Source organism: Coregonus clupeaformis, chromosome 19 (genome assembly GCF_020615455.1).
Source record: "Coregonus clupeaformis isolate EN_2021a chromosome 19, ASM2061545v1, whole genome shotgun sequence".
Lineage (NCBI taxonomy): Eukaryota > Metazoa > Chordata > Actinopteri > Salmoniformes > Salmonidae > Coregonus > Coregonus clupeaformis.
Window position 1 is genome coordinate 46789873 of NC_059210.1, and position 21967 is coordinate 46811839.

General features: G+C 41.0%; 1 protein-coding gene and 1 pseudogene across 1 annotated transcript; one reads left to right on the forward strand and one right to left on the reverse strand.

Moving 5' to 3' along the window:
- Positions 1-1039: 1039 nt before the first annotated feature.
- On the forward strand, positions 1040-3086 carry LOC121532176 (dynein light chain roadblock-type 2). Its single transcript, XM_041837944.1, has 4 exons — positions 1040-1146; positions 2176-2251; positions 2425-2592; positions 2816-3086. The coding sequence occupies exons 1-4, from the start codon at positions 1144-1146 to the stop codon at positions 2857-2859; spliced, it is 291 nt and encodes a 96-aa protein (XP_041693878.1). The 5' UTR covers positions 1040-1143; the 3' UTR covers positions 2860-3086.
- Positions 3087-4850: 1764 nt separating this feature from the next.
- LOC121531215 lies at positions 4851-18877 on the reverse strand (annotated as a pseudogene).
- Positions 18878-21967: the final 3090 nt, after the last annotated feature.

Genomic DNA, 21967 nt, shown 5'->3' on the forward strand with positions numbered 1-21967 from the left:
TAATCCATTGTTACAGGTTCTTCTTCAAATACTCTGACAGAGATAGTTCCCACTCTCTGCTGGCCAATCAGAGTAGAGACTGAGCGTGGTTTAGACTTACTCAGCCAATCCGTTGGCGCACGGGCTGGTCCCATTCCCTTGGCGCTCCACCGTTCCCAGGCATAAGTTGCTATCATAATAACCTGTGGAGTTAGCACCCAAAAGACACCATTCCACTGTACTACGTTCAAGGACGGTTCACAGACAACAAAGAGGCAGTGTTCGTATCTGTGAGAAATACAAGTCTTATCTATAAGAAATACAAGTTTTATCTCATCCTAGCCCCTAACGTTCCTCACATGAATCACAGCCTGTTATGTGAAACAATTCATATCAGTACAGTACAGACCTTTTATGCTTTAATCATTAATGAATTATTTCTAAGTTAGTCATCCCATCCAGTTATGAGAAAATAGAACCCCACACTCTTTAAGGGAATGTATAAAAGTAATCCTTCTACCCCCCCAAAAAAAAATATATAAAATAATAATAATAAAAAAAAATAAAAAAATTGGTAAAGTGGTTGTCCCACTGGCTATCATAAGGTGAATGCACCAATTTGTAAGTCGCTCTGCACCAAGGTGCAGTCTGCCCTCTTGTACTGTCGCCTTAACTCTCTGCTGACTGACTAATTTAGGACTATATGTTAATTACAAAACAATAAATGAACTATTTTAGTTTACTCTGTTTGCTTCCAGTGTGAAAGGCATTACCACATGCCCGTCCTCCCCAATTAAGGTGCCACCAACCTCCTGTACCATACACACAAAAAACATTGTTGACCATTTAGGTTTGAAATAAATAAAAAAATCAACAAATACATCACATAATATTTCATAGAAATACGTTTAATTCGTTTTTGTATGAAAAATATATAGATAATTGTGCACATTTTCCTTAATATTCGCCCTAATTATTCACTTACAAAGTATACAGGACGGGACTTCTATTCTGAAGGATTCCAAAAATCCGTGACCCAGAAGTACTTAGTTATTCTTGCCTACGTCACAGTGGTACCACTGAGGAAGAAAAAACAGAACAGGAGTGAAGGAAGCCGCTTGCTAGTCTACGACAACAACAACAACACTGACAGCACCTGCAAATATGGTGAAAAATATATCATGAATATTTTCATAAAAATTACATGTTTTGCCTCATGTAGCCAGTTCAATAATAGTTATGTAAAAGCTTAGCTACGTGACGGCAACAGCAAATACCCATCCCACTTTAACGTAAGCTTGCTAGCTAACGTTATGCTAGTTCTCGAAAACCCTTCTTTTCAGTAATGGGTTTTCAGCGGTTACATTCGCCCGCATTTGGCTCCATGTGAACTACAATTCCGACGCTGTGTTTTAATGTTTAGAAAAGGCGATCGTCGCTTTCAAACCTATTTTCGAAACATATGCTGATATCCCCCCTTGTCTTTCATATGAGCGAGTAAGAGTCTTTCAGATAAAAAAATGATAGCTACAATTAGCAGTTTTGCACAGATCCACAATCTGTGTGCCTCCAGTTGATGAACTAAATTTCCTACACTTACACACAGGTGTTCGGAGCACGCTAGATAGCTCCTCTGTAGCTCAGCTGGTAGAGCACGGCGCTTGTAACGCCAAGGTAGTGGGTTCGATCCCCGGGACCACCCATACACAAAAATGTATGCACGCATGACTGTAAGTCGCTTTTGATAAAAGCGTCTGCTAAATGGCATATTATTATACAGTAGCTAATTAGCACAGGTGGCCGCCTATGTCTTCCGTCTGTCTTCCATAAACCAGCGATGGTACATTTAGAAATGGCCGTGTGGGAACACTAACCCTATAAAAGTGTGTAGTAATTTAACCTTTTGTTTTGGGGAAATTATTTCTCGCTGATGTGAAAGATGCATTACTTATGTCTCCAAAAACGTACCGCAAACGATGCGTGTTAATGTTTAGAGCAAGCTTCGGGGCTATTAACAAAACTTCCCCAGTCAGAAGATACTATTATCAATAGGCGCTAAAGGGGTTAGCGTCTATGAATGCGGTAACATTATGCCAGCTGTTGACTGTCTTGAGGGTCTTGGTCAGATGAGCGTGCTAAAGCTGCTTGCTATAGCATAAAGATTTAGTGACATGCTTCATTTTCTCCCCTAAACAGGCAGAAGTTGAGGAGACACTAAAGAGAATTCAAACTCACAAAGGTGTAATTGGAACAATAGTTGTTAATGCCGAGGGTAAGCAATACAATGTCTACATTCTCTTATAGGAGCTGTACCAATAGCCACAATATGTCAAGACATTTTTACACTTTAGACATACCATTTGAATTTATCTAGCAGGCTAACTAATCAGTACTACCCTCATCACATCTCTACTAAAGTTGATGCTATGTATTGGTCTTTCTCAGGGATCCCAATAAGAACTACCTTAGACAACTCCACTACGGTGCAGTATGCTGGTCTGCTGCACCAGCTCACAATGAAAGCGAGGAGCACAGTCCGAGACATCGACCCTCAGAATGACCTGACCTTCCTCCGCATCCGCTCCAAGAAGCATGAGATCATGGTGGCACCTGGTGAGTGAAGCAGAGGTGGTTCAGGTACTCGAGGCAGGCCCAGACACGTGAAGATCATCAATATATCTGACATATCGATAATGTGCATTTCATTTATTAACTATTTGATTAATTGTTCAACATAAAGGTAATGAAACATTTTAAATGTAATTAAACACATTCAGTGAAATGTAATTAAACACATTCAGTGGTTCTACAGTTTGTTTGCTCCTCTCTCTTCCAGACAAGGAGTATCTATTGATAGTCATCCAGAACCCCAGTGAATAGCCCCAGGATGTTCCTGTGAGAGTCGGGCTGTAGCTCCTCACACATTGATCTTTCTCTGTCAACAATATGTTTTATTTAGCTGGACCACACTTTTTGCTTTCTTTGTATTTTCTTTTTTGTCTACTTTTTAAACTCTGCAATATGTTGCCGTACTCTATATACTCATTATCTTCCTTAGCCATTGTCATCAATTCAAAAAAATAAACAAGGATGTCGTAACAATTGTATTTCTGGATGTCCTATTTTTCCTGTTTCCCATGTCCACCCCTGTATGATATGAATATAGAGTCTATGTTAGGAAGGTAGATATTATGGGCTGAATCTGATTTCCTTTAATCTGTGTTAATGTGGAGGAAGGACGGTGTGTCGGAGACAGAGCTGTAATGTTTGGTCAGAGTTATCACTGAGCAGCCATATCGGACATACGTTTCATATTCAACTGTTCCAGAATGCTGGATCAATGAGTTAGCCAGCTAACTGTCCAAAATTGCTTGAAATAAGTTCCTATTTTTTAGAAATATAGACTTACAGTTGACAAGGTATAATTGACTCAACAATAACCCATATACAAATGTAGCTTAATCAACCAGAAAATCATGTCATGTGGCTGTTTTATCAATGTTAGCTGGCTAATTTAATAATCCTGCTTCCTGGAATACCCCACTGGTATACAATTATGCTATGGCGTGAACTCAAAGCAAATACCAGGTCAGGCCAGTAGAGGGAATACGTGGGCTGTCGCAGTGCATTCTCAGTGCTGTGATATTCACATATTCAAAACAAATGTTCAGAATTTTGCCTGTATGTGGGTGGGCTCATGTATAGAACATTGGGTGAGTTCGTTTGGCATGGCACGGTGCCCCATTGGTCCTTAAGTGAAATCTCCACCCACCCGGGGCACCGGACCATTCAAAATGCACTTGCCCAATGATGGAAATGTTACTAGTGACCATAACAAGTGCATATCCACCACAGCCATTACTGCTGGAAGTGGGGCATGTGGTCGACATGTGCCTCTCCTCAGGTTACAGGTTTTTGAATGGAACTACAACACAAACTCACAAATCATTGGCTCACTTTTATTAGACATTACATTTTTTTTCTTCCCATTTTACAATGTGTCCCTAATACCTACCTATTTATTTACATGGTAGTTCATTAAATAGGATATGTTGGTCATCAGTTAAACAAGCACAGTATTAATGTGCAGATTTTGTTCTTTGGATTATTGAGTATCTTGTATTGTGATAATGATATTGATAAACTAACAACAATTGAACATAGAAATTAACAAAAATATGACACTGAATATGAACCAAAGTACCTCCATTTCAAGGTTCTTCTACCTCATTGAACACAAACATGATATAATACAATCAAGCAGTTATCTTCATGAAGGCACATAATCAACATACATTATTAGTTTCATTACAAAGATTTTATAATGTCCCAAATACACAGATTTCAGTTATAGTGCAACAGCCAAGCGACTTAATAATCAAGTACGTATAATTGACTACTACCCTTGAATAGTTCAGCAATGCTGTGCTCTCAGACATTGAATAAACAAAATTCAATGAGGGCTTTTACTTCACAATCATTCCCTCCACATTGAAGCGCACGTATGACTAATATGTTTATACTTATCTGTTGATTGAACAATCTGTTTTGTTTACATATAATCTTTTGTGGTTTTCATATACATCGTTTTTTTTGTGTGGTTTTCATATAAGCCCTCTTGGGTTTCCAACCTCACCTGCACTGTATGTATGTCTTTCACTAGTTTTTTTGTGTGTGTGAATAAATAAACTAAACTGTATATGTTTTTCACTAAATAGGTGTCAGTATCCTCACAGATGAGTCATCATAATAAAACCCAAATGCAGGATAGAGGGGCTGAGTGAATGTGGTCTGGACTCTGTGGAGGAGGGTCATTGTGTCAGAGACACTGTAAAAGGACAGAGTTCCTGCCCAGTGGTCCATGTACACTCCTACTCTGGAGGGGCAGGGGACAGGGATATCCGTCATGTTATTATTGTGCCAGAAAGTGCAGATGGACGTGTTGCAGTTCAAACACCAGGACTGATCATTCCATTGAAAATCACTCCCATATTCCTCTCCATCCCTGCTGATGCTTTTGTATGAGACAGCTACTTCAACTCTCTCCCTGCTCCACCCTATTTCCCAGAAGCAGGCTTCAGACAGACCCTCTCTACACAACACCTGGTCAATGTTGATAAATCTGTCTGGATGGTAAGGATAGGACTAAGACTCTTTTCTACATGTCCCCTTTCTGTTCCCCTCAGACAGCCAGAGGTACTCATTGGCTGTGTCTGGATCCAAAGTGAGCTGGCAGGAGTGAACAAAACATAGAAAATAAAAAGTTAGGTGTGTGTGTTTCTGTGATTGCTAGTAAATGGTCATGAGTATGCATACTTGTGGGGTACATACAGTGAGGGAAAAAAGTATTTGATCCCCTGCTGATTTTGTACGTTTGCCCACTGACAAAGAAATGATCAGTCTATAATTTTAATGGTAGGTTTATTTGAACAGTGAAAGAGAATAACAACAAAGAAATCCAGAAAAACGCATGTCAAAAATGTTATACATTTATTTGCATTTTAATGAGGGAAATAAGTATTTGACCCCTCTCAATCAGAAAGATTTCTGGCTCCCAGGTGTCTTTTATACAGGTAACGAGCTGAGATTAGGAGCACATTCTTAAAGGGAGTGCTCCTAATCTCAGCTTGTTACCTGTATAAAAGACACCTGTCCACAGAAGCAATCAGTCAATCAGATTCCAAACTCTCCACCATGGCCAAGACCAAAGAGCTCTCCAAGGATGTCAGGGACAAGATTGTAGACCTACACAAGGCTGGAATGGGCTACAAGACCATCACCAAGCAGCTTGGTGAGAAGGTGACAACAGTTGGTGCGATTATTCGCAAATGGAAGAAACACAAAATAACTGTCAATCTCCCCTCGGCCTGGGGCTCCATGCAAGATCTCACCTCGTGGAGTTGCAATGATCATGAGAACGGTGAGGAATCAGTCCAGAACTACACGGGAGGATCTTGTAAATGATCTCAAGGCAGCTGGGACCATAGTCACCAAGAAAACAATTGGAAACACATTACGCCGTGAAGGACTGAAATCCTGCAGCGCCCGCAAGGTCCCCCTGCTCAATAAAGCACATATACAGGGCCGTCTGAAGTTTGCCAATGAACATCTGAATGATTCAGAGGAGAACTGGGTGAAAGTGTTGTGGTCAGATGAGACCAAAATCGAGCTCTTTAGCATCAACTCAACTCGGCGTGTTTGGAGGAGGAGGAATGCTGCCTATGACCTCAAGAACACCATCCCCACCGTCAAACATGGAGGTGGAAACATTATGCTTTGGGGGTGTTTTTCTGCTAAGGGGACAGGACAACTTCACCGCATCAAAGGGACGATGGACGGGGCCATGTACCGTCAAATCTTGGGTGAGAACCTACTTCCCTCAGCCAGAGCATTGAAAATGGGTCGTGGATGGGTATTCCAGCATGACAATGACCCAAAACACACGGCCATGGCAACAAAGGAGTGGCTCAGGAAGAAGCACATTAAGGTCCTGGAGTGGCCTAGCCAGTCTCCAGACCTTAATCCCATAGAAAATCTGTGGAGGGAGCTGAAGGTTCGAGTTGCCAAACGTCAGCCTCGAAACCTTAATGACTTGGAGAAGATCTGCAAAGAGGAGTGGAACAAAATCCCTCCTGAGATGTGTGCAAACCTAGTGGCCAACTACAAGAAACGTCTGACCTCTGTGATTGCCAACAAGGGTTTTGCCACCAAGTACTAAGTCATGTTTTGCAGAGGGGTCAAATACTTATTTCCCTCATTAAAATGCAAATCAATTTATAACATTTTTGACAAGCGTTTTTCTGGATTTTTTTGTTGTTATTTTGTCTCTCACTGTTCAAATAAACCTACCATTAAAATTATACACTGATAATTTCTTTGTCAGTGGGCAAACGTACAAAATCAGCAGGGGATCAAATACTTTTTTCCCTCACTGTATGTATATCTTGTAGTATTGCTTACATTTCAAGAACTCCTCTCTGGTCTTGGGATCAGTAAGTGGAACAATGTAAACCTTTTTACATTTTTAGCAGACACTCTTATCCAGAGCAACTTACAATTAGTGAGTGCATACATTTTCATACTGGCCCCCCGTGGGAAACGAACCCACAACCCTGGCGTTGCAAGCGCCATGCTCTACCAACTGAGCTACAGGAGTCTGATGAAGAAAGAATAATAGTCATATTAATGGTCATTGGTCAACAAGTATCACTTGGTAACAACATACAATTGTTACTGTACTAGAGAACATAGTGTACAGTGGGGAAAAAATGTATTTAGTCAGCCACCAATTGTGCAAGTTCTCCCACTTAAAAAGATGAGAGAGGCCTTTAATTTTCATCATGGGTACACGTCAACTATGACAGACAAATTGAGAAGATAAAAAATCCAGAAAATCACATTGTAGGATTTTTTATGAATTTATTTGCAAATTATGGTGGAAAATAAGTATTTGGTCACCTACAAACAAGCAAGATTTCTGGCTCTCACACACCTGTAACTTCTTCTTTAAGAGGCTCCTCTGTCCTCCACTCGTTACCTGTATTAATGGCACCTGTTTGAACTTGTTATCAGTATAAAAGACACCTGTCCACAACCTCAAACAGTCACACTCCAAACTCCACTATGGCCAAGACCAAAGAGCTGTCAAAGGACACCAGAAACACAATTGTAGACCTGCACCAGGCTGGGAAGACTGAATCTGCAATAGGTAAGCAGCTTGGTTTGAAGAAATCAACTGTGGGAGCAATTATTAGGAAATGGAAGACATACAAGACCACTGATAATCTCCCTCGATCTGGGGCTCCACGCAAGATCTCACCCCGTGGGGTCAAAATGATCACGAGAACGGTGAGCAAAAATCCCAGAACCACACGGGGGGACCTAGTGAATGACCTGCAGAGAGCTGGGACCAAAGTAACACAGCCTACCATCAGTAACACACTACGCCGCCAGGGACTCAAATCCTGCAGTGCCAGACGTGTCCCCCTGCTTAAGCCAGTACATGTCCAGGCCCGTCTGAAGTTTGCTAGAGTGCATTTGGATGATCCAGAAGAGGATTGGGAGAATGTCATATGGTCAGATGAAACCAAAATAGAACTTTTTGGTAAAAACTCAACTCGTCGTGTTTGGAGGACAAAGAATACTGAGTTGCATCCAAAGAACACCATACCTACTGTGAAGCATGGGGGTGGAAACATCATGCTTTGGGGCTGTTTTTCTGCAAAGGGACCAGGACGACTGATCCGTGTAAAGGAAAGAATGAATGGGGCCATGTATCGTGAGATTTTGAGTGAAAACCTCCTTCCATCAGCAAGACCATTGAAGATGAAACGTGGCTGGGTCTTTCAGCATGACAATGATCCCAAACACACCGCCCGGGCAACGAAGGAGTGGCTTCGTAAGAAGCATTTCAAGGTCCTGGAGTGGCCTAGCCAGTCTCCAGATCTCAACCCCATAGAACATCTTTGGAGGGAGTTGAAAGTCTGTGTTGCCTAGCGACAGCCCCAAAACATCACTGCTCTAGAGGAGATCTGCATGGAGGAATGGGCCAAAATACCAGCAACAGTGTGTGAAAACCTTGTGAAGACTTACAGAAAACGTTTGACCTGTGTCATTGCCAACAAAGGGTATATATCAAAGTATTGAGAAACTTTTGTTATTGACCAAATACTTATTTTCGACCATAATTTGCAAATAAATTCATAAAAAATCCTACAATGTGATTTTCTGGATTTTTTTTCCTCATTTTGTCTGTCATAGTTGACGTGTACCTATGATGAAAATTACAGGCCTCTCTCATCTTTTTAAGTGGGAGAACTTGCACAATTGGTGGCTGACTAAATACTTTTTTCCTCCACTGTATATTCTTGTAGAAATATTCAATTTCCCAGATTTATTTCTGTCAATATGTGTTCTTCATTACCTGCTCCAGATTTCTTCACCATGTTCTTTTTCATCAAGTTTTCTAGTAGTATTTTCAGGTCTGAGACACATTTCTTCACACAAGCTAAAGATTTGTGTGAGTTGACAGAGATGCTGGGTAAGGCCACAGATCCAGGAAGGACACAGAGAGACTGGAAACTACAGAGAGAAAAAATAAAGAAAGAAATAGATTGAGAAGCAAAGTAATTTACAATCTAACACTTTTTGAGATCTAGGAGAATTGGATAGATGTCCCATAAAATGGCAACAATTCCACATGGTCTTTCAGAGGACAAGATGGACAAACACCACATTGCCTTATCTATCCAATCCTCTCTGATCTACTCAAGCGCCTATGTATGGGTTAATTTGGTATTCAGGAATCATGTGAGACTGCTCAGGCCTGTACAGAACTAGTGATGTAACCTAGGTTTTTACCTGGAAGAAATGGATGTGATCCTCTGTGTGTGAGAGCTGCTCCAGTGCAGCATGTTTCCTCCTCAGCTCAGCCACCTCCTGCTCAAGTTGCTCCACAAGTCCTTCAGCCCGACTCACTTCAGCCTTCTCCTGGGCTCTGATCAACTCCTTCACCTCAGAGCGCCTTCCCTCAATGGACCGGATCAGCTCAGAAAATATCCTCACACTGTCCTCCACTGCTGCCTGTGCAGAGTGCTGTTAGGACACACACAGAGAGGAGGGGGGTCCATTTGAACCAGCCCATTCACCCAGATCTCACCAGGATCCTAGACAGCCTGTAATATATATATATATATATATATATATGGTCCAACGCTCACATTCAGATAGTCCACAGCCGGTCTCAGCTCCTGTATCTCCTCCTCTCTCTCCTGGATTATCTGGTTGAATTTCTGATGATTCTTCCCAAAGTGTTTCTGCAGAGAAATAAATCATACCACACTGAAACAAATGTAGTGTCTAATACATCTAACAGCCCTATGTGAACTTAATGAGAGTCCATGTATAAATATAGTTTAGGCTGAATTTAAATAGCGTGTGGTGGCTTTTATTAGACTCATAGCAGGATACTTCATGCATACCTGACATGATTACAATTAAGATACGACAATATGATAAAGCAGAATCATGTTTTTTTTGCGGCAAAAGGTGACCGTGGCCAGATTATGGTAGCCTACCCTACTTACAGTCTAAACACATTGTCCTATGGTTGGCATTGAGTACGTTGTACAGCAACTGAACTTATCCTTTGCTGTACATATTGCCGGTGTAGAGAGGATGATTGATGTGCAGGATTTTTCAGTGAGGACACAGGAAGGTGGTCAAGTCCACATCCTTGTAGAGGAATCTCATTACCAAGTCAGCAGGGCATTTATCAAAGTACAAAAAGAATGGCCCCACTTTACAATATGTCCATAATACTTATCTATTTACATAGTAGTTACATAGGCAAGTACAGTGTAATCACAGTGTAGGTAATTACCACTCAATAGGTGTCAGTATCCTTACAGATTAATCAAACCCAAACCCAGGATAGAGGGGCTGAGTGAATGTGGTCTGAACTCTGTGGAGGAGGGTCATTGTGTCAGAGACACTGTAAAATAACAGAGTTTCTGCCCTGTGGTCCAGGTACATTCCTACTCTGGAGCAACGAATGGCAGGTGTATCACTCTCTACTATTGTGGTAGAAACAGCATCTGAATGCAGAGCAGTACAACCTCCAGGACAGATCATTACCTCCAAACCAGCACTCTTTACCACTTCCTCTCCTGCTGATCCCTTTATATGAGACAGCTACATCAACACCCACCCCACTCCACTCTACCTCCCAGTAGCAGGCTCCAGACAGACCCTCTCTACACAACACCTATTTCCAGTGGCTAAATCTAGGTTGATGGTAAGGATAAGGCTGGACCTTATCACTCCTGGTCACCTTTCTGTTCACCTGAGACAGACACAGGAGTTGATTTTCTGTGCTGGGATCCAATGTCAGCTGGCAGCAGTCTAGGAAGAGGATAAAATAAAGTGTTTCAAAAAGGCCATATGATGGCCAATCACCTCCCGGCGCCCTTTCCTTCCTGAGTGAGGTGAGTTTCCAAAAGAGAGTGGGAAATAATGGGCGTAGTCTTCGGTAGCAGAGATGGCCTAGTCAAGTTGATGAGTGATGTGTGCGTCCATTCAACCATGAGTAGTGTTTGTATAATGTTTGCTATGCTTTTATGCCTCTGTTTGGTGTTGACCTTCTTGCATGCCTCTCCAGATGTAGGATCTTAATTTGAGGCAGTTTGCTACAGCAGGAAAATAATCCTGCAACAACAGGAAATGTGAATTATTATGTGGATTATATTTAATGGACATTTTTTGTAGGTGTTGATCGATTTTCTGTTATGGCAAATCAAGTCTGACATTTGAAAGTGGAAATTACAAACTTTAGAAGCCTTTTTAAACCTGGAATACACTACAAGTGTCACGATCGTCGGTGAGAGAGGAGGACCAAGGCGCAGCGTTGAAGGCGAACATATTTATTAAATTAATGATCACACGATCAAAACAACAAAACGATGACGTGACAGTCAATGGTAAACACAAACCAAATACGAACAAGAAACCACAATGAATGAGTGCCAAACGGCTACCTAAGTATGACTCCCAATCAGAGACAACGAGCTACAGCCGTCTCTGATTGGGAGCCACCCTGGCCAACATAGATCTACAAAACCAGAAAGTGAAACCTAGAACACACATAGACTATACACACCCTGGCTCAAAATATTAGAGTCCCCAGAGCCAGGGCGTGACAACAAGTTTGCATTTCCGGCTGTGCAGGAAGATTCTCAGCAACAAAAACGTGATCAAATTAAGATACTACATCTGTATACCTTTAGATATGGACCATACATCCTGGTGTTGTCTCACGCTATAGGTGACTTTGTTTAGCATTGTTCGTAGTGCCAGCATGTAACAATGTAGCTTCGGGACCACATCTATGGAGTCTGTTGGGACATGTCAGTCCAATGTCGCAACAGACTCCCATAGTTGCGGTCCCGAAGCTAGAGAATATGCTAACGTCCCACTGGGAACAGATGTCATTTTAACGTCTAGTTTTGATTTACATTTGGTTGAGTTGTCAAGAATTCAACGTGAAATCAACAAAAAAAATCACCATGTCATTGGATTTAGGTTCAAAGTTAGGTGAAAAAATACTAAATTCCCTTATGTTGATGACTTTTTGCAAATCCAATCAGTTTTCCACGTTGATTCAACGTCATCACATTTAATTATTTGTTGAAATGATGTGGAAACAACGTTGATTCAACCAGTTTTTGTGCAGTGGGATGTGCATGCACATTTTATACCAAACTTATGGTGTTTTTTACCTAAGCTTTTTAGTTGTTACTTAGAATAATTAGGGGTTCACAGCGAAGGTATATATTCTGTATTCTTTTTTATTTTATTGACATGGTCAAATAACTCAAGCATATATTGGTAACTTTTATTCTAATTTGGCACACAGAAACTAGAGGCCATGAGTATCTTGGTCAAAAAGAATGGCTCCTATTGGCCAATAGGTGGCGCTTTTATAAGCGGTCCCACATAAACCCTCATATCTGCTGCCCAATTTGACCTAGAGACTTGAAACTTTGTATGTAGGTGTCTTTCCTAATGCTGAACAAATTTGCCTCAAGGATCCATAAAGTCCATCAGGATAGATCTTCCACCATCATGGACATTTTTTGAAACTTTGAAAAACGTATTCTCCTGAACCATAACACCATAGCACTCTTAACTTAGTTTGAGAAAATGATTGGTTAAGAGATGGCTGAGTTATCGATAAATCTGGAAATCAGATTTTACATGTCTATTTAAACCACTGTAAATCCACAGTGGCCTATCAACTTGAAACTTGTCATTGCAATCATGAATGTCCCTAAGATGAACTACATTGAATTTGGTATTTCCTACATGATAGAGTGCTTGCTTTGTAAACCAACTGATCTTGTGTCCTTTTTTGTCATCCTGTGAAACCTGTTCATTGCTGCTCGCAGCTATATTATTTGATGAGTTTCTGCATTGGGTTAGCTTCTGAATGTGGTCCATCCATTATGTTTTCTTCCAGATATTATCAGTAGGCAGACCTACACATTTGCCTTTACTGGCCTCTATAGGCCTATAACATTTGCATATCCCCAGTTGTAACGTTATTCATTTTACAATTAGCATGTGTAGCCTGCATTTATCTGGGTTTATATTTCTCTGCTATTATTTACATTTTCATATGCATGTTTCTAAAATAGATTTTTCACTGAGTGTATGGAATGCGTTGGTTGGTTAGTAGTGACAAAAAATGTATACAACTGCCTGGTTCCTATTGAACTCTCTGTAGTGGGTCAGATCCTTAGCATTCAGCATATAGCAGGTGAAGGCTCAGAAGCTGACCACTCAGAACGGTTCCAGCTAGCCTTTTTTTACAGTCGGTGAACATGAAGTGTGTGTGTGTGCATGCATGTGCGCACTTTACTCACATTCTCTCTGGTCTTTTGCTTAGAAGGGCAAATAGTTGGAACTTTAGCCACAGACACTCATCATCAGTAGGCTACACAACAACTTTTAGGAGGGCAACATCACTGAGTGATGGTAACTTAGCCATCAAATAGCACAATAGATTTAATCTCTAGCAAAAACGAATTTACAAAAAGAACACTTAAGAGCTTTTTACCGCCTTTTCCCAGATATCCTGTCCATTTCCTCCTTGCAGATGTCTTGTAGTCGCTCTTTCAGTTCAGAGACAAATTTCTTCGCATGCTTAAATGAGACAATGATGCTGGGTATGGCCTCAGATCCAGGAGGGACAGAGAGACTGTAAACTCTACGATATTGACAAAGACAAAGGTTATTTTTTCAGAACATTTCACTGGGAAAGAAGTATAGAGATAGTCATTGGAAAGTAATTTGTGAGGGACATCTAGGATAGAGAAGTCACCTTGAGGAAATTGATGTGATTTGTGTGTGAAAGCTGCACCAGTTCAGCATCTCTCCTCCTCAGCTCAGCCACCTCCTACTCCAGTTGCTTCAGTCGCATTTTAGCCCGTCTCAAATCAGCCTTCTCCTGGGCTCTGATCAGCTCCTTCACCTCAGAGCGCCTTCCATTAATGGAGCGGATCAGCTCAGTAAAGGTCCTCTCACTGTCTTCCAATTACGCCTGTGCAGAGCACTGTTACGACACAGAGAGGATGGGGTCCATTTCAACCACCCTATTCACTCAGCTCTCGCCAGGACCCCAGACAGCCTGACTGTAATTTCACTATATATGGACCCAACATTCACCTTCAGAGAGACCACAGCCTGTCTCAGCTCCTGCATCTCCTTCTCTCTATCCTGGATTTTCAGCTCAGATTTCTGCTGATTCTCCTCCAACTGCTTCTGCAGAGAATTGTATCATACCCATAAGAAGATTAAATTGCTATCAGACAGGTTGCTGTACATCTGACAAGGTAGTATCTGAATGTTTTCACTTTTTCATCTTGCTCCATCTTCTCCCTTTGCCTTGCCATTGGAGTTCCTCTCCTGACCAAATATGGTAAAAGAGGAAGTCCCCTAGCAGCGGGACAGTTTCTTCTTTATATGAGACATCTGGCTTTTCTTTACAATTTGTGATATTACTGAACAGTCAGGAAACCCTCCATTCTCAGCTCAAATGGGTTGGGCTTTACACTGATTGGATGACCTATTTTCAAATTGAACCTATCATTCTCTGTTTTATATGTGAACCTAATAATAATAATGTAAATGTAATATTAACCAGATGGAACATGAGGTATCAAAAAGTTTGCAACAGGTTATGTAAACAAAATGTGAACCTGTTCTACGTTTTAAAAAATTGCAATATCAGACTGTAATACTCTTCATATTACACTATTCTCAGTCACTTGTCTCAATACCAGACTAAAAGAGCTGAACAAATGTTTAAATGTAGATGTGTGATATTTGACTGTTTCGATACTACTAGTCCAGGAACCCCTATTATATCTATTAAGCTGGCTTTACTTAATATCAGATCTCTCGCCAACAAATCATTCTTGGTAAATTACATTATAATATCCTACAACCTAGATTTTATGTTTCTCACTGAAACGTGGCTAACAGAAGACTGTAGTGCTGCCATTCTTAACGAGACAGCACCTGAAAAATGTGGCTATATGAATACGTGTCGAAATGGTAGGAAAGGAGGAGGAGTGGCTGCCCTATTCAAAGATACATTCCAGAGCAAAGAAAATACACTAGGTAATTGTATTTATTTTGAATACCTCTGTTTTACATTGAAGGGTACCCCAAAAATTTTGTTTTTAACCATGTGGTGTCGAGACAACGATGCTGCTATGCTGTGTTGACAAGGAATCCACTGACACTGTACTTTGATTATAAAGGTTTATTATATCAAAAGATTTCAGCGTCAATTTACAGATTTCTGCAGAATCTGGAGAACAACTAACCCAATCTCAAATATGATTATTCTCCCCGTCCTTTGTTCAAAACCTGGTATATATCCTATGTAACATAAGATGGGTGTTTTGGATAGACCAATCCCTGGCCTCCACATATCCAAGTGTCCTCTGTTTCAGGGGGGCCCTATAGTAATGCTTTCCAGATGTTTCAGCAAAGCAGAGTAAAGTTAATCTAACACACCATTTGCAAATGTCAGCCAAAATTATAAACTGTTCAGATACTACAACCATTTACAGACCTCCACAATATTCTGCAAATTTTATTGATGATTTTGCTGAACTACTCTCTGTTATATCAGTTGATTATAACTTGTTTATTATTACAGGGGATTTTAACATCCACATAGATAATAGTACAGACAATAATGCCAAATAACCTTTTGCACTACTTGACACTTTTGATCTCATTCAACATGTGAAAGAGCGCACACACACTCAAGGCCACATTTTAGATCTGGTGATCCCTAAAGGTCTTGATATTTCCTCTGTCATGGTTAAAGACATGGCCCTGTCTGATCATTTCTGTGTCTTTTTTGAATCACTTATCACCCCGAATGTTCCAGTAAACTCCGTTTCTGTTAAGAAAAGGTACATTAATGAGAGTACCAATGCTCAGTTTATGGAAGCCATAGCTATCTCTCCAATAATAAGTGCTGAGTCAGTTGATGTACTCCTGGATAATTTTAATGCCAAAATATTGAATGTCATGGATCGTGTTGCACCGGTAAAGGTAAAGAAAACTATGAGCAAACAGAAAACACCATGGAGAACCACCATGATGGTAAGCGCCCTGAAAAGAGAATGTAGGAAAGCGGAACGTAAGTGGAGGAAAACTAAACTTCAAATTCACTATGACATCTATAAACAAAGCCTTGGTAGCTTCAACAATGAGTTACGCAGGGCCAGACAGCAACATTTATCGGGAATGATCAACAAGAATATCAACAATACCCGCACTCTATTTGTCATGGTCGACAAGCTTACAAACCCAATAAAGCAGATACCATCAGAACTCATGTCCACTGTGAAATGTAATGAATTTGCGTGTTTCTTTAGTGAAAAAATTATAAGTACAAGACGGACCATCAAAACTGCTCAGTCTAAAAAGGACTCTGTACCGTCACCACGACCACCAAGACATAACTTGGTTATTATGTCGCATTTTAATACAATTGATCAAAAATCCCTAGAAGAAACAGTTCGACATCTTAAAGCTTCCATTTGCTGTCTCGACACACTGCCATCAGACTTTTTTAAAACAATTTTTAACTCTATAACAATGGACTTACAGCAAATAGTTAATAGCGCTCTGCAATCAGGCATTTTTCCAACGTCTCTAAAAACAGCTGCCATTAAGCCTCTATTAAAAAAGAGAACACTGGATGCATCTATAATGAACAACTATAGACCTGTATCAAATCTCCCTTTTATAGCCAAGATCATTGAGAAGGTTGTCTTCAATCAACTCAGCAATTTTGTGACCTCATACGGTCTCTTAGACAAATTTCAGTCAGGTTTTCGACCTCACCACAGTACTGAAACGGCCCTGATTAAAGTTTTAAATGATATACGGCTGAATACTGATTCTGATAAAGTAACAGTTCTGGTTCTATTAGATCTCAGTGCATCATTTGACACTGTCGATCATGGAACACTTATAGATAGGCTGGAAAAGTGGGTAGGACTCTCTGGGACAGTCCTTGATTGGTTCAGATCTTATCTAGATGGCCGGAGTTACTTTGTCACCATTGGTAATCATGAATCTGATAGGGTTGCTATGACATGCGGAGTTCCACAGGGATCAGTTCTCGGACCGATTCTGTTTAATCTCTATATGCTACCTCTGGGCCAAATTTTACAGAACAACAACATTAACTACCACAGCTATGCTGATGATACTCAAATATATATGGCTCTCGAACCGTATGACAACAGCTCAATATACTCTCTGTGTCACTGTATAGAGCACATAAATACCTGGATGAACCAAAATTGTCTATAATTAAACCAAGATAAAACTGAGATTATTGTGTTTGGCAACAAAAATAAAAGAACAAGTATTAGTAAAGAGCTGGATTCTCGGGTCCTTAAAACCAGCGATCAAGTGCGTAATCTTGGTGTTCTGATAGACTCAGACCTCACATTTAACAGTCATATCAAAGCGGTCACCAAAATAGTATTCTATCATCTAAAAAATATAGCCAGAATCAAAGGCTTGGTGTCCCAAAAAGATCAAGAGAAGCTCATCCATGCTTTTATCTCTAGTAGGGTTGATTACTGTAATGGCCTCTTAAAAGGACTCCTGAAAAAGACTGTAAAAAAGCTGCAGCTCATTCAGAATGCAGCTGCTAGAATGTTAACCAGGACCAAGAGAACGGAGCACATCACTCCGGTTCTTAAATCTTTACATTGGCTTCCAGTCAGTTACAGAATTGATTTCAAAGTGGTGCTTTTAGTTTATACATCTTTGAATGGTTTAGGACCCGAGTACATGTCTGATATGTTTGAAGAATATAAACCGAGCAGGGCTCTTAGATCCATGAACACAGGTCAGCTAGTAGAGCCCAGAGCCCAAACTAAACATGGAGAAGCTGCGTTTAGCACTGATGCTGTACACAACTGGAATAAACTACCAGAAGATCTTAGATGTGCCCCAAACGTATCCATTTTTAAGTCCAGGTTAAAAACACTTCTCTTTTCACGTGCCTACGACTGAGCACTTAAACTTAACCACACTGTTTAGCCTTATAGCTTCCTATGTTTTTATCCCATTTTTAATTTGTAATCTTTATATGTTTTTTTTTGTTGTATTTTTATTATTATGATGTTTTCATTCTTTTTGATAAACATCTTTGTAAAGCACATTGAATTGCTTCGATGTATGAATTGTGCTATATAAATAAACTTGCTTGCTTACCTGTTTCTCAGTCCTTTCAGCTACAGCTGACACTGTATCATGGCCTTTATGTTCATCCAGCACACAGTTGATCGGTACAGCAGTAAACCTCCAGCAATTTATTGTGATGAGAGCAGATCTTCTGTAGTTGTCCAGTGGCATCAATCAAGTAGTTGTCCAGTGGCTTCATGTTTTTTTCCTGGGTTGAGGTCATTATGAAGTTTCAGGTGAGACTCACAGTAAGAGGCCAGACACACCAGACAGGGCTTGACTGCTTTGAGTTTTCTCCCAGTGCAGAAGTCACACTCCACATCTCCAGGTCCAGCATAACAGAGAGCAGGAGGAGCAGGTTTGAGTCCTGTCTTCTTCTGTTTCTCCACTAATTCAGTAGAGTATTTTTCATCAGAACAGGTCTTGGGGTGAAGGTCTGTCTGCACTGGGGGCAGCTGTAGACCCCTTTCAGATCATCCTGATACCAGCAGTCCTTAATACAGCCCATACAGTAGCTGAGTCCACAGGAAATAGTCACTGGATCCTTCAGTAGATCCAGACAGATTGAACAGGTAATCAAATCCTTATCTTCTAAAATTGCTTCTGCCATGGTGATACACAGACTAACAGACTGAGCAGCAGAGTCGCAGAAATATGTTTAGTTTCCCTGTTTGTTCTGAGCAGTAGGAATGGCTTCCACTGAACTTGAAACTTGGCTTTCTGCCTGGTTCAGTGTGAACTGAGATATTAGACAGTGTCTGGCTAGCAGAAGGCACATGTGGTCCGTTACAACCAGAGAAAAACGGTTTATTGATACTGAAACATTTCAAGTTTTATGAGTCTTATGTACACACAACGAAAAGCTTACTTGCAGGTTCCTTCTCGACAATGCAACAAAAATTAGAAATAAAAAAAGATAAGAATATGAACAAGTAAATGGCTCATTAGAATATAATAAATTTTTTAGCATAAGTATAATACAGGAAGGCACAATTTATAGATACACAATTTACAATATTTACACGTGTTTTGGGGAAGGGGTGATTGGGGGGCAAGTGTTTAAATTGTGCAATATTTAGCAATCATAATAAGAGTCTGGTAGCAGCAGTTGTAATGTGTGTGTAGCATGAATGTATGTGTGTGTGTGTGTGTTTGTGTGTGTGCGAGTGTGTGTGCGTGTGTGTGTGTGTGGGTGTGTATGTCTGTGTGGGTGTTTGCGTGAGTGAGTGATAAGGTGCGGAGAATCAGAGCAGGTGGTCGGTCCAGTTCAAGTATTCAGCAGTCTGATGGCTTGTAGATAGAAACTATCTCTGAGCCTGTTGGTATCAGACCTCATACTCTGATACTGTCTACCTGATGGTAAGAGAGTGAACAGCTCGGGGCTGGGGAGTGTCTTCACCACCTGCTGGAGGGCCTTGTGTTCATGGACGGAGCAATTCCACTACCAGGCCGTAATGCAATCAGTCAGGATTCTTTCGATGGTGCAGCGGTAGTATTTGGAGAGGACCCGGGATGGGATGCCAAATTTCTTCAGCCACCTTAGGATTTGGAGACGCTGTTGCGCTCTCTTGACAAGAGTGGTGGTGTTGTTGGTCCATGTCAAGACCTCGGTGATGTGGACGCCGAGGAACTTAAAACGGTTGACTCTCTCTACTGCAGTCCTGTTGATGTGGATTGGGGCATGTTCCCTCCTCTGCTTCCTGAAGTCACTTCTTTAAAAAAAATAAAGAAGAAAAAAATAAAGAAAGGGGGTTGTCCCACTGGCTATCATAAGTTGAATGCATCAATTTGTAAGTCGCTCTGGATAAGAGTGTCTGCTAAATGATGTAAATGTAAATGTAATGCTGATGTTGAGGTAGAGGTTGTTGTCCTGGCACCACAATGCCAGTTCACTTACCTCCTCCCTATAGGCTGACTCGTCATTGCTAGTTATCAGGCCTACAACCGTGGTGTCGTCAGCAAACTTGATGATAGAATTGGTGTCGTGCAAACATTGGTATAAGATCCATTAAATCTGAGGAGATCATCAGAGTACTGGAGTTTAAAAATCATGTTCTCAGAATCATCACTTGTGGCTGCTAATTTACTGGATTCTAAAACGAGAGCGAGAGAGATAGAGAGAGAGAGAGAGAGAGAGAGAGAGAGAGAGAGAGCGAGAGAGAACGGAAGAGGGAGAGCGAGAGAGAGAGAGAGAGAGAGAGAGAGAGAGAGAGAGAGAGAGAGAGAGAGAGAATGGAAGAGGGAGAGAGGGAGTGATAGCAGGAGAGTGAGAAGGAGAGGAGACCAGGGAGGACAACAATATAGACAGAAAGAGAGAGAATAGAGAGTGTGAGAGAGACAGATAGAGAGAGGGAAAGAGAGTGTGAGTCTCCCCTGTGGCTGTACTGGTCTCTACTAACGACTCAGGTCTGCTGGCTATCAGACAGGTGTGGAATTAACACCAATTGCCCCACTATGACCAGACAGCTCAACACACACACACACACACACACACACACATACACGCACACGCATGTTATGTACTTCGATAATCCCTAAACCTCATCTAAATATTGTAATGAATAATGTAGCAATTTAACTAGTTTAAAAGCACCAAACTGTCTGTTCAAACACACAGCTCAGACACCCAAACATACCACACAATACATGCCACCAGGGGTTTCTTCACAGTTCCCAAGTCCAGAACAGACTATGGAAACGCACAGTACTACTTAGAGCCATGACTACATGGAACTCTTCCACATCAAGTAACTCGCGTGAGCAGTAAAAAAAATAATTAAAAGATAAAACAACACCTCACGGCACAACGTGGACTGTGAAGAGACACGCACACACTAACACACGCACGCACGCACGCACGCACGCACGCACGCACGCACGCACGCACACACACACACACACACACACACACACACACACACACACACACACACACACACACACACACACACACACACACACACACACACACACACACACACACACACACACACACACACACACACAAACACACCACACACACGTTGTACTATTGTTGTATTGTGGATTTTATATAGTACATTTGTAATATTAGAGTAATCATTTAATAATGTATTGTATGATGTATATTTTTATTTATGATGTAGGCTGTTGTAGGTTGTTGTAGGCTGTTGTTCTGCTTTAACCCTGTTTGGACCCCAGGACATAGACTGACCAGGTGAATCGAGGTGAAAGCTATGATCCCTTATTGATGTCACTTGTTAAATCCACTCCAATCAGTGTAGATGAAGGGGAGGAGACAGGATTGTGTATGTGGGCAAAACAAAATATTTAAGTGCCTTTGAAAGAGGTATGGTAGTAGGTGCCAGGTGCACTGGTTTGTGTCAAGAACTGCAACGCTTGTATCAAGAATGGTCCACCAACCAAAGGAAATCAGAGGGTGAATGGGCAAAACAAAATATTTAAGTGCCTTTGAAAGAGGTATGGTAGTAGGTGCCAGGTGCACTGGTTTGTGTCAAGAACTGCAACGCTTCTGGGTTTTTCACACTCAACAATTTCCCGTGTGTATCAAGAATGGTCCACCAACCAAAGGAAATCCAGCCAACTTACCCTGATGAAGACGTCGAAACGTTGGTTATTGGGTTATTAAATTATTGCATCTGAGCTCCTAGAGTGTGCGGCTCTCCTTTTCTTTTTCAAGCATCCAGCCAACTTGACACAA

What these genes read in the sequence shown, in the direction of transcription:
- LOC121532176 (XM_041837944.1), top strand. An exon ending in AATAGTTGTTAATGCCGAGG is followed by an intron (nt 2,252 to 2,424) that starts GTAAGCAATACA and finishes GGTCTTTCTCAG; the next exon opens with GGATCCCAATAAGAACTACC. An exon ending in TGAGATCATGGTGGCACCTG is followed by an intron (nt 2,593 to 2,815) that starts GTGAGTGAAGCA and finishes TCTCTCTTCCAG; the next exon opens with ACAAGGAGTATCTATTGATA.